This window comes from Rhineura floridana, chromosome 11 (genome assembly GCF_030035675.1).
Source record: "Rhineura floridana isolate rRhiFlo1 chromosome 11, rRhiFlo1.hap2, whole genome shotgun sequence".
Taxonomy (NCBI): Eukaryota; Metazoa; Chordata; class Lepidosauria; order Squamata; family Rhineuridae; genus Rhineura; species Rhineura floridana.
This window is the reverse complement of record NC_084490.1, coordinates 28,328,631-28,341,194: the sequence shown is the minus strand read 5'-3', so window position 1 is coordinate 28,341,194 and position 12,564 is coordinate 28,328,631. Positions and strand designations below refer to the sequence as shown.

At 41.5% G+C, this 12,564-nt stretch overlaps 1 protein-coding gene across 6 annotated transcripts in view; it reads right to left on the bottom strand.

The window, feature by feature from the left end:
- LOC133366712 (butyrophilin subfamily 3 member A1-like) overlaps positions 1-10,133 on the bottom strand; it is a 37,930-nt gene extending 27,797 nt beyond the window's left edge. For all 6 annotated transcript variants that reach the window (XM_061590125.1, XM_061590130.1, XM_061590126.1 and 3 more), the window contains exons 1-2: positions 10,030-10,133; positions 1,740-1,820 (exon numbers count right to left, since the gene is read on the bottom strand). In XM_061590125.1, coding sequence (XP_061446109.1) covers positions 1,740-1,790 — 51 coding nt within the window. In that variant the 5' untranslated portion in view covers positions 1,791-1,820; positions 10,030-10,133. The remainder of the gene's footprint in view (positions 1-1,739; positions 1,821-10,029) is intronic.
- Positions 10,134-12,564: the final 2,431 nt, after the last annotated feature.

The window sequence follows — 12,564 nt, the reverse complement described above, 5'->3', positions numbered from 1 at the left end:
TTATCATTTCACATGAGCAAAAGTCTAACCTTAGAGTTTTCTTTCCAGTTCTTTCCAGGTTGTATTATTCATACCTTTATAAAATTGTCTTTAAATTGGCCAAGTTTTTTCTGGAGCAAATGCAGCCATGGGGCCCTGATCCAGAATGTGCTCTGGAACAGGGGCTGCAAGACAGTTTCCTCTTGAAAATCCCTCCCTCCTATTGGCTGCTATTTGCTCCTGAAGGTGCTGCAGCAAATACCTTCAGGGTGATTGGCAAGAACCAGGCATGCCCACCCCAGTCTGAACTGGGAACATGTTCTGGATTGAAGCTCTGCAGCTGCCTTTCCTTTAAATTGAAAGTGACCAGCAAAAGCATACTTTTTAAAAAAGGTTTTCAAAAGGTAGCCTGTAATTGGCACTTACAGGAACAGACAGATGCATTTTTCCTTGAAAAATCAGTTGCATAAGTTTTCAACTTAGAGCTGATGCGTTTTGATGAGACTTTGAAGCTGATGCTGAACTACAAAAAGGTCTAGATTGAGATGTTTGGATTCTTGGGTAGGGGGATGAAGTTAGTTCCTCCATGACTCTGGATGCATGAAGGTCAGTTGCAGAACTGGGTAACATCACTGTAGTCTGGCAAATGGCTACTGCATGGAAAGGGAACTAAGGTGTGGCCCTCCAGTGTTGGACTGATATGCCATCAGTTCCAGCTAGCATGTCCAACGTTCAGGGATGACTGGGGTTGGAGTCCAACAAGATCTGTAAGGCCACAGACTCCCCATCCCTGATTTATAGGTATCCTTTACACCAGGGGTTTGGTCTATGGACCACCACTAGTCTGCAAGCTTCATTCCAGTGGTCTGTGACACGTCTGTAGATTTGTGGTTGAACATGGGAGATGGTACAGCCATTGCTTTGAATATACATATTGATTTTAATTTTATCTGTATTGATTCTTTTATTTCTTATACTGTATTTTATTGAATTACAGACTGAATTCCATGGAATACTAGAAAATACAATATATAAGAAATAAAAGAAGCAATAAAAATACAATTAAAAATACAGCATCTAGCACAGCACATTACAATTGCTACAATTGGCAGAAAAATCCTTAAGTGGTCCACCAGGACCCTCAGCAATTTTCAAGTGGGGAAAAAGGTTTGGGAACCACAGCTTAATAGTTCAAATAGCTATTCTATCCAGTGAAAGGGAGGCCTTGCCTTCAAACACTTTAAATAATTTACTAATTTTAAATCATTTACTAATGTTGAGATTGATAGTTCCTACCAAGCTGATTCTGCCATCTGCTCTTGCAATGTTACATTCATAAAGTCTCCCTTCAACCATTTCTAGAACCTTTTCTTCCTTTTGAGCAATAACTCACAATTTTCATAGTACATTATCACAGTGTACTAATATTTTAAACAAGAGTAACATGCTCGAATATAAGAATAATTCATTTGCTTATGTACTGGGCAAGCCTTGTTCCTGGTTTCCCTCAACATCTGTGAAAGAAACACAATTCAAAGGCAGACACATGCCTTCTGATGCTGTTAAACTGATGTGTACAAGTGAAGCTTCCTCAGTGTGAGTTATGGAAGGGGGGAAAGTTCCATGTATTTTCAGGGACTCATCTACTCTGAAGCAATGGGAGCCCCATGTACACATGGAGCTTTGGATCACAACCTGTATTTAAGTTCTTCTTTACCAAGTCTATCAGAATACAGCACCTCTCTGGAGTTCCTCTTTACCATTATTAGTGCTCCCAGGATCACAGCATAGAAGGAATCCTTGAGATCCATGCCTCTTGTTTTTCTTTAAACAGTTCTGATCTGAAACAATAGCAACAATGCCAACAAAAATAAATATGTACAAATACATTTATGTCAATCCAAACATACCATAACAACCCACTTGAATCAAAATTAAGGAACTGGGCATTTAATCTTCTCTGTACAACTGTAGCTACTGCCACAATCTGCCTTCTATCCAACTGTTTCAAAGGGACCAAACCATTTATTTTGGTATATGTGCTGCTGAAGCGAGCTGACCTGCCTATAGGCTGTGTTTATACTATACATTGAAAGCACATTATTTTATCCAAAAAAGTATGTATATACAAACTATTTAGACAGATGTTGCAGAGAGCAGCGGTCTCTGGGTTATAAGCAGTTTGCATAAATCAATGGCTGCAGCAAAAAAGTTTGCAACCTTATATGTAATACGGGGGTCTGTATCTGCAAAGAAGTAATGCACATAAAAAGTTACATCCCTGCCTGGCAAATTCTGAAGAAAAGGGGTAATAAACCATCTGCGGAGATCATTATAAAATATACATTCTAATAGGACATGGTTTACGGTCTCAATAACACCAATATCACATGGGCAATATCGTTCAGCAAAGGGAATTTGCGGAACCTTCCCTCTAAAAGAGCAGATGGCAGAACGTTATATTTGGCCAATGTGAATGCCATTCTGAGCCTAGAAGTGTGGAGGGAGATTAAATACTGCGCCGGGGAGAAAGGCTTTAAAAGTGGATTAAAAACAAAGTTATAACCGATAAGGGATAAAAGGGATTGAAAATCCACATCAAAAATCCTCTGCGTAATATCCACCAGAGCCTTAGATGGTCCAGAGGCTAAAATATTTGGAGGGGAGAAACCTAAAAGAGCAAGTTTAGAGGATAGAGATTTCTTCCATTTAGATTGATAAGAATCCAACAACACAAGTGGGGCCAATCCCACTGGGGCAGAGATCAATTTGAACCAATACCTAAATTTAAGTATCCATATGCGAGCCTCGATGGTTGGGAGGCCAGCTTCGAGGCGCAATTTTGCGTTAGATACACAGGAAGGGGTGCCAAAGATGCTCCTAAGGAACTTAGATTGAAGTTTCTAAAGGAGTACAGGTACCATAGATACTTATCTGGGCACCATATAGCAATTGCGAAATCACTTTAGCGGAGAACACTTGTAGCGCGGATGGCACATATTGGCCACCGTTCGTACAGAAAAAAGATAGAAGAACCTTGGAAGTCCTTTTAGCAATCGCTCTAGCATTCGCTGCCTACAAGTGCCAGAGTCCAGAAGAGTGAAGAGTAATTCCCAAATACCTGTATGATGAAACTTGTTCGATGGGAATGCCATTTACATGCCAGCAATGTTGCAACCTCTTCCTAGTGAAGGCTACAACCTTGGATTTGCTGTGATTTATCACCAGCAGATCCTTAGTGCAATAAGTAGAAAGAGCTCTTAATAAGCAGCGAAGACCAGTGCTTGACAGCGATAGAAGGGCTGCATCATCAGCATACAGTAATATCGATATAGATCTATTTGGTAAGGTAGGGTGATGTGTAGGACTTTGCATCAGGCTTTTAATTAGGGAATTAATATAAAGGTTGAAAAGGGTTGGGGCCAAGGTACAGCCCTGTTTGACTCCCTTAAGAGTGGCAATAGGTTTAGTAAGATTACCCACACGATTGCATCTGATCCGAATTTGGGTATTTTGGTAAAGCCACGGATCAGAGCTAGTAGGCGTCTGTCCATGGAGGTAGATTCAAGTTTGGCCAAGAGTTTGTCTCTTGGGATGGAGTCAAACGCGGCCTTAAAATTGAAAAAGGCGACATAAAGGAATCCCCCTGGCTTGGCAGAATATTTTTCTATGAGGTGTTGTAGCACAAAGACATGATCCAGGGGGAAGCGACCTGCCCTGAAACCAGCTTGTTCCTCCTCCAGGATATTTTCCTGTTCCATCCAAGACTGGAGCTTAGTTAGTAAGTGGTTAGCATATAGCTTACTCAGGATGTTCAGGAGGGTAATAGGCCTATAATTAGCTGGCTCTGACCGACTGCCCTTTTTAAAAATTGGAATAACTGTGGCATAACTCCAATCTTCTGGGATACAAAGGGTTTGATCAATACTTGTGAAAAGGGTTGCTAGGACCGGGGCCCACCACTCAGGATTAGCTTTAATTACCTCTGGGATAATATTGTCGGGTCCTGGTGCTTTGTGCAGCTTCAAGCTAGCAATTAGGGAAATTATCTCACTAACAGAGACTGGGGGCCAGGTTGGTAGGTCAGTTGGAGGAATCTCTGACCTTTTTGTTCTTAATTGGCAAGAGGAGAAAATGTCCTGAAAGTATAACTCCCATGTAATTGCAGGGATATGGTAATTCACTACGGTGGGCTCTTTTACCCATCCTCCAGACACAAGCTTCCAGAAGACAGACATGTTTTTAGACCTGGAAGCGGCAATCAAAGACTGCCAGAGATGAATCTGGGCTGCTTCCCCCCCCCGTTTAATTAGGAGTTTGTATTCCTTTTTTAATGCAAGGCACTCAGCCGGGAGACCTGGCAAATCCTGTATTCTATATTCCTTATATTTTTCTACAAGCAATTTCTTCAATGAGCTGTTCATGGCAATGAAGTCAGCAATGCAAATCCAGTAACGCTTTCAGATCCTTTTCCAATTTTTGTGTCCATCTGATGCGCGAGGCTCTTACATCTGGGACCATATCCAACGTTATAGGTTGATCAATGTGGGTGATACAGGAAACACAGCATATCAGTAAAGTCAGGGGAAGATGGTCACTGTTCGGGCGGTCATCAACAATGCATATTGAAAGTTTACTGAAGAGATCAATGAATACGATAAAGAAGTCTATAGTTGAAGCTGCTAAGCCGGACAGATAGGTAAATTCACTGTTATTATCACCTTTCACAGATCCATTTACTAAAACAAGGTTCAGTCTAAAAAGTGATTGTATAAGACAAAAGCCAGCATAATTAACACCTGGGTCTTTAAAGTGGCGAGTTGGAAGAAAAAGAAACTCATGCAGAGTAGGGGGGACTTCGTGAAAATGAGCATACAGAGCATCGTCACTAGGACCTAATCTAGCATTGAAGTCACCCACTAACACCACCTTCGCCAGGCGGTACAGCAATGACTGCTTGTCTATATAGGCCTCTAATTTGTGGAAGATTTTGCTAATTCGGCTTCTTTGGTGAGTCGATGGAAGGTAGACATTTATTAATAACAAGCATATCCAAGGGAACTTAAGGACTAACAACATGGCGAGGCCTGGTAGATAGTCTAAAGTAGTGGTGCAGGCTCTAAGGTTTATAGCGGTCAGCACACTCAGGCCACCTTTGGGGTGGCAGCCTTTATCACTAGGCGTAGCTGCCATTGAATAAACAGAGAAGCCATCAAGTTCTAGTGCCTCAGTACACCAAGTTTCCTGGAGGAAGACGATATCATGCTTGTTTAAGTGGTCCGTAAAGGAGGGATCTGTATTTTTAGACTTCCATCCTGCAATATTCCAAGAAAGGAATCTTAGACGGGAAGTCGGACTGGTGGACTCTAGTCAAGGCTTAGTAGGATTACCTCGCGTAGGATGATGGGTTGTAGAAGTTTTCTGCATATGATTGTCGCAAATAGTTGGAGGTAATTCAGTCACTAAAGGTTCAATTATTTCTAAAGTTGCATCCATCCGGCAGACGTTGGATATGGGTATCTGATTAAGAACCGGAAAAGGGCCCTGGGGTGGGCTTTTTGTGGACAGCCTTCCTCATTTGGGTTTAGCCATCTCATATCTGTCCAGATAGATGGAGAGCTTGATGTTACTGTTGTCCTTGGAGGTAAATGAGCCTGATTTTTCTTTATGGAGGGTTCAATTATCTTCATTGCTGGTAGACTAATTTCCGCTAGAGTTGAGCGAGGGCCATAAAGGTTACTTTCTGAAGGTCTTGGGTCCAGAGCCGGGGTAGAGGGAGTGACCTCTGTCCCCTGTAGCAGCTGGAGTTTCTGGGCAATTGCTTTAATTGGGAAATTAGTCTTTGCAGTCTCCCAACTATATCTGTTTGGGCTGCAGGCAGTAGCAAGGCGTAGGCTTCAAATAGATTTTTTCCTTCGTCATAGAGCTCATCGTTACCAACAGCGCTCCCTGAACTATGGTTTAAGTCAAGGTCAACAGATAATTGCTCGGGGGTTGCCGGAGGACATGGCACTCGATGAAATGGGGGCAGTACAATATCATCATCCAATGTTATTAGATTCTCCGCTGGTACATGAAGTGGCAATGTCCAGGGTTTTTTAGATGGTAAAGAAGAGCGGCTGAGTAACGGTTGGGGAGGGGCAAAGTTTTCAAAGAATCTAGCTGTTGTAATGCTGATTGGGTATAGAGCGCATCTGCTGTTAAATAGCTGGCTTGTTTTCTCAGACAATTTAAAGGTCACTACTGTCCGAGCAGTGGAGTGATTGTAATATAGATATTCCACTCGGAGAATGTCTCCCAAGGAAAAAAGACCTGGGGTAACTATTTCTGGGATTTCCAAAAGATGAATTTTATGATCATAAGGTACAATACGACCCCAAGGTTTAGGATAATTGGAAAAAACAAGTTTCTGTCGACTGAGAACCAGAGACCATTTAGTGACAGGGGGTCGACGTTGAGATGAGTTAGTTACCTGTAATATGTGGGACCAAGGATCTTGTTGGAGTGTCGTCTGACCCTGAGGGCAATCAATAGGTACGGGAGGCAGGAAGGGAGGAGATGAGACTACGACATTCATGGCAGGTTTGTCCTCTTTCGGCCTTACTGGCTGAGCGGGAGATTTTCATCTCACCTCACTCTTTGGATTAGAGGTGGCATCCAACAATTGAAAAAGCTTGGTACAATTCATTTTGCTATGGCATTTATACTTTGAATGTTTAATATTCTTGCTTTTCTTAAATGGAGGGATCCTCTTGGCCATCATAAGCTGTCTATTTTGTTTATTTCGTATGTTGCTAGAGGCAGTCCCTGCCAACCTGGTCCCATAGTCCTTAGGGTTAGCACATTGAGATATTTGGTAGGTCCAGGGGCCGTCTGGGTGCCCCTGGAGACAGTCCCCACACATCAAGAAAACTTACTGGAGACCTCTACTAGGATGGAGAGGAGAGTGTTAGATTCGGACAGGAATGACTTCATTAGATCAATGTCTTTAGCTAGCATAAAAACCCAACAATCAAGCGGAAAATTGCCGACTGGGAGTGCTCTGTTTACATCTTCTAAGGGCTTAGGAAAGGTATATGAGGCTGTGGTAGGCAGTGTTTCATTGAAAGATAAGCAACTAGGAGGGCGTTGGAGACCCACTTCCAGTTCGGAGAAGACTTCTGCTAGCAAGGGGATTTCTAAGTGAATCCAGTTCTATGCAACAGCTAGCTCTGAAGCCAGCATTGTTAAGGGAGGATCAGGGGACCCCAGTTGACAGCTCCTTTTAGGTCCAAAGACCAACTGAGGGGGGTATTTGTCAAGGGAGAAGTCTCTTGGATTTGTACTTGTGATGTCAGGGTAGGTACTTTGTTCCCATCCAGTATAAGGGTTCTGGAGCTGAAAACCTCACTTGCCTCATTTCCCTCAGGACTTTTCTTATCCCCCACAGGTTCTGGGCTCCCCGGGTCAGTTCTGGGTCCAAAAAAGGACTTTATCTTGGTTTGCTTAAGTTTCTTGGAGTGGAAGACAAGTTCCGTAGGGGCCAAGCCCAGAGTTTTGTAATTCCTCCTGGTAAATAACATATTCCCAGCAATTAAAAGGTTAAAAGTTTAAAAGTGCAGGAGTTAAAAGCAAAGGAGACAGAGTGTTCTGAGCCACATAGATATATATAAAAGAGCTTATTCGATGTTATTACTGTCGATAGGGAGGCTAGGAGCAGAAAGTTTATGAGGGGAAGTTTTAGAATCGTTTCTTGTTTGTTTGAACAGCTGGCGCTAGATCAAAGTTTCCCATTATGTCTTTTCACTCTCCATCGGCCTTGAGTGAGCAGCCTTAATCTTTACAGAGATAGCTGGGTAATAGCAGAGTGAATTTGCATCAGAATGCAGCAGCAGGAGCCTCGTCAGTTACCGACCCAGTGGATAATTCAAGCTGTTGGTTAATTTGTGGTACAATAGTTTGGAAATAGAAAAACGCTGCAGGGGTATCTCAGATTTGCTTTCCAACAGCCGCCATCTTTCTCAGCCAGGGCCACACCAATGAGTGATGAATATTTAACTTTAATCTACTCAAATATATAAACAGAGAGGAGTGGTGGAGAGCAGGGGTCGGGAGTGGGATCTACTCAAAGAACTCAAATGCAGTCCCGGCCCATCTTTCTTTGTTTTCACTGTTTCCATCTGGTCTGACTTAAGGACATTTAAAGGGTTAATATCACAGAGATTGAAAAGGCAGCCTAAAGGGATTTACTCTCTTTAATTTAGTTTTAACCCATTAAATGCTGTACCTCCATCCCCCTTCTCCTGTAACCAAGCTGAAGTGGTAATAAAGTTTTGTACTACAAATGGAAGGATTATCAGGAAGATCTTCCTTCATGCTTGGCAGCTAAGCACAATTGGCAAAACCTAACACAGATGACAAAGCAAAATTAGGGGGATACTTCTTTGTTTTCCTGGAGTGTCCCCTGGAGGTGCACAGGGGATGGAGTGGAAAGGGGTGCATGCTAATGGATGCTCTTTCTCCAGTGCAGTCTCTCCTCTTTTCATCTCTGCCCAGGAGCTATTCCTATCAGCTGCTTCCCTTATGACATTAGGAGACCGCGGTTGTCCTATGTAGCATGCACTGAGATTAGTTTCCATCTCTTTTGAGAGACCAGGGATCTCGGGGCTTCTCTGCTCACTGGGCAGGTGTAAGGTAGGGGCAGAAGCGATATTAAAGTAGTATTATACCACTTTAAACAGTCATGGCTTTCCCCAAATAACTGAGAACTGTAGTTTGTTAAGGGTGCTCAATTCTGAGAGTTTCCTGGGAAGAGGGATTGAGTGTTAAACTACTCAGGGAATTGTAGCTCTGTGAAGAGAACAGGGTCTCCTAACAACTCTCACTACCATTAACAAACTATAGTTCCCAGGATTCTTTGTGAGAAGCCACGACTGTTTAACGTGGTATGATACTGCTTCCAATGTATAGTGTAGATGGGGCTCTTTCTCACAAATGGTTGGGCATATTTATTATTGAAATATATGTAGAATATAAAATGTCACATATGTATATTCATAATCAACTTATGCTTGTTAAAAAACTAAAAATCATGAATTATTCAGTTAATATTTTATTCTCTTTTTAGACTGAAGCTCTGTACACATGTACCTGGGAGTAACACTCATTGAACTCCACAGGACTTACTTCTGAGAAAATATACACATGATTGTCCTGATAGAGAGCATTCTATTTCACTGGCCACTAAAACAAACAAACAAACAAACAAACAAACAAACAAACAAACTTGTGTGGTAGTGTCCCCCAAAAAACAAAACACCACAGTGAGAATGATGAAAAGGTTTTTGTCCTTGATGACAAGAGTGGCCACTGTGAACAAATGATAACTGAGTAAGTGGTTCTACCGTTAAATCCACAAAAACTATATTTGCAATGCAGACAAAAATACTACTAACAGCGTTATTTGGCAGAAACAAAATACAGTTTGAGGCAGTAAATAACTCTGAATACCAGTTGCTGAGAATCATAAGCTGGGGAGAGTGTGGTTGTGCTGAAGTCATGTGTGGGGCTTTGAATATTAAGACAAGATCCATTTATAATTAAGCACTTTTAAATCCAATTTATTTCAAAAGATGAGATTTAAACAGGTGCTTAACTCCCCCATTTAAACCAATGGTTCTTACTTTATTTTTCTTGACTTGTGGCCTTACTCGAATGCACATTGTATGCACTAAGAAAAATGTTTGCGCCAACATTGCTGGGCAGGAGCCCCACTTGCTGAGTGCTATAACGTACTTTCCATTCTTCATGTAAACAACCCTGCAGGGAGTTCATACTGATACATGGTTCGTTAGTCCTAGAAGCTATCAGGATGGATACAGTTTGAACAGTAACACAGTTTAATCTCCAGGCTGGATATAATGGTGGGAGAGAAAAAAGCAGGCCATAATCCAAATTCTTTCATGAACTACATGGGAAACATAGCTCAGAGTTCACCCCCTTTTTTCTTTCCACGCATCAACCATGTTTATGTTATTATTTGTAGGGGAAAAAGGACAAGGAAAAATGTACCTTTTCCTGAGCATTAGAAGTAACTGTGATGATGTAGAAAATGTTCCACCTCCAACTACTGAAAAGAGAACTGCATTTGGTATGTATGTCGTTCTAGCACAAATGAAAGTGAAATTAGAGTTTGCAGAGGAGAAAACATAAAACAGAAAATAATGTTGGACATTGACCAGGAAAATTGAAAGAAAGATGGATAAGTTACATATTAACCATAGTCTGTTAATATTGTAATAGCATACCCAGCTATTGTACAAAGATCTTTGCTTGCAAGGAAAACTCTCTTTGACACACATGAAACTGGATTGCACCCAACAAGATGATCTGCTAACAAAAAGCCCCACACCCATCATTAAGATGGGTGGGTTATGTTTGGACAGAGAGCTTGTATGTTGCTAGGATTTCTTGAAGATTCAACTCTCAAAGGAGGGTCACCAACCTTTTGGAGCCTGTGTGCAAGTTTGCAATCTGAAAACAGTAACCTGTGACCCTCCATATGTTGCAGAATGACACCTTCCACCAACCAGTGAGACGAGGCATGAGGCTGGGGATGGAGGCCAGGAGAGCACTGAGCAGCTTGGGGTTGACAGAACAAAGGGAGGAGCGTGTAGGATTAAAACCCTTTCGCTTCACTACAGGAGAAGGACTACAAGAATATGGAAGAGTGAGTCTTGTCAGTTTTAGCTCCTCTCAGTTTCCCATTTTTCCAATCTTAAATCCAGTTCCCTGCATTGCCATATCAGTTTCTCTTTTTTTTAAAAAAAAAGTCCTCATGAAAATGCATCAACATTTGAGTTGCAGTTTTCCCTAACAAGCAATTGTCCCTAATAAAATGGATTTTTGTTTGTTATTTTCACATATATATGCATTCTTATGCACACTTTACCTCAGTATATTCATTTGTGTACACCTTACTTGACTGGCTGGTGTGAGAAGCAGAGCTGTGGATTTGGTGGAGGTTCTGTCACTCTATTAAGCCCCACCCCTGCTGACCAGGGGTCTGGATTGCCCTACAAGTGGACAACATTGCAAGGTTGTTGTATACTACATTCTCAGCCTGATCTTCCTCCAGCAATGAGGGAAGAACAGTACTGGACAACACTGAAGGGCTGTTGCAAGCTATTCTCTCAGCCTCAGTCCAATCCTCATATTACAATATAGGGGTGTAATACTACTGGACCACACAGTAAATTTACAGTTAAGCCACTTTCTAGCATCAACCCGACTCCAAACACTATCCTGCATTGTTGTCAGCCACTCTAGTTACAGCCACAGCAATGGGTATAATAAACTGCATGTTCATTGACAGTGTTATTTTTAAAATGTTCAAATCTGAGAAATCAAAATCGCAATTGGCACCATGTAGTTGTACATGGACACATGGGTGCTTTTTACCTATATAAATATCTTCAAATATCTTTTTACAAGATTTAAGGAATCACTGTTGTCTCCCTCTTTTTTAATCTTTTTAAACACATCCAGCTTCTACTAATTCCAGCTATATCCCTCCCCCACTTTGTCCTTTCTTTTTGAAAGGAAAAAATACTCATTTATATTAAATGAGTTTGTTGGGTTATTGACTAGGAGGGGGACAGAGACAGGAGAATAAAGGGAAAGGAGAGAAGCTTTTTAGAATATGTGTGATCAATAGAAAGATGTACCTGCTCGGATACCTTCAGGAATATCCAGAATGCTATTCATTATGATGGCTATAGAAAGTTAAAAGAAGACAAACTGTCTCCTCCATTAGAGGCTGGAGCTGGGGGGGGGGAAGTGAACTCCTTCACCGCCTACCTAAAACCTATCATGTTGAAGTTGGCTATTAGTTCCCAGTTTCTAATTCCATATTTGCCCAAAGGTTCAAGACTGAGCTCAGTCAGTAAGCTTAATGTGAAACAAAAGCTTAAAATGCCACTGCACACCAAAATAAACGTCCTACCCCATAGCTGGGGACTGTCTTGTTCCAGACCAACAAAAATCCTTTTCAATTAAAATTGTTGCTTTTGTGCAACGCACTTCAATGCATGATGACCCCAGATGACAATTTTAAATAAAGGACAGGGTGTGTACTCCCAAACTAAGCACTGAGCTTATAGCAAATATCCTGGAGAGTGTCCTCTTTGAGATGGCATAGAATTGAATTCAGCCCAGTGTGTCATTTTGGCAAAAGATAGTGAAAAGCGTGGTGGCCCCATGACGATTGGTGTGGTTAGTTTTTGATTTATGTCCCCAGTTCCTTATTTGAAATTATCATCCAGGGTCATCATCATTAAAGGACATTGCACAAAAACAATCATTTTGACTGGGGAGAATTGTTGCGGATCTTGAATGGTGGTACAGTTGATCAGTCATGGAAATATATGAGGTAGGCCAAAGTTTCTTTTATGGTGCAGGGGCATAAAAACATTGCTTCTTATGTTTGTTGATTGAGCTAGGTTTCAAACTTTCATACAAATAAGAAACGGAAAGATTTTTTCAGGAATATGACTCGTTGGGAGGAACATGAATTAGTTTAACTTAAAATATGTTGACAGGAGGAAT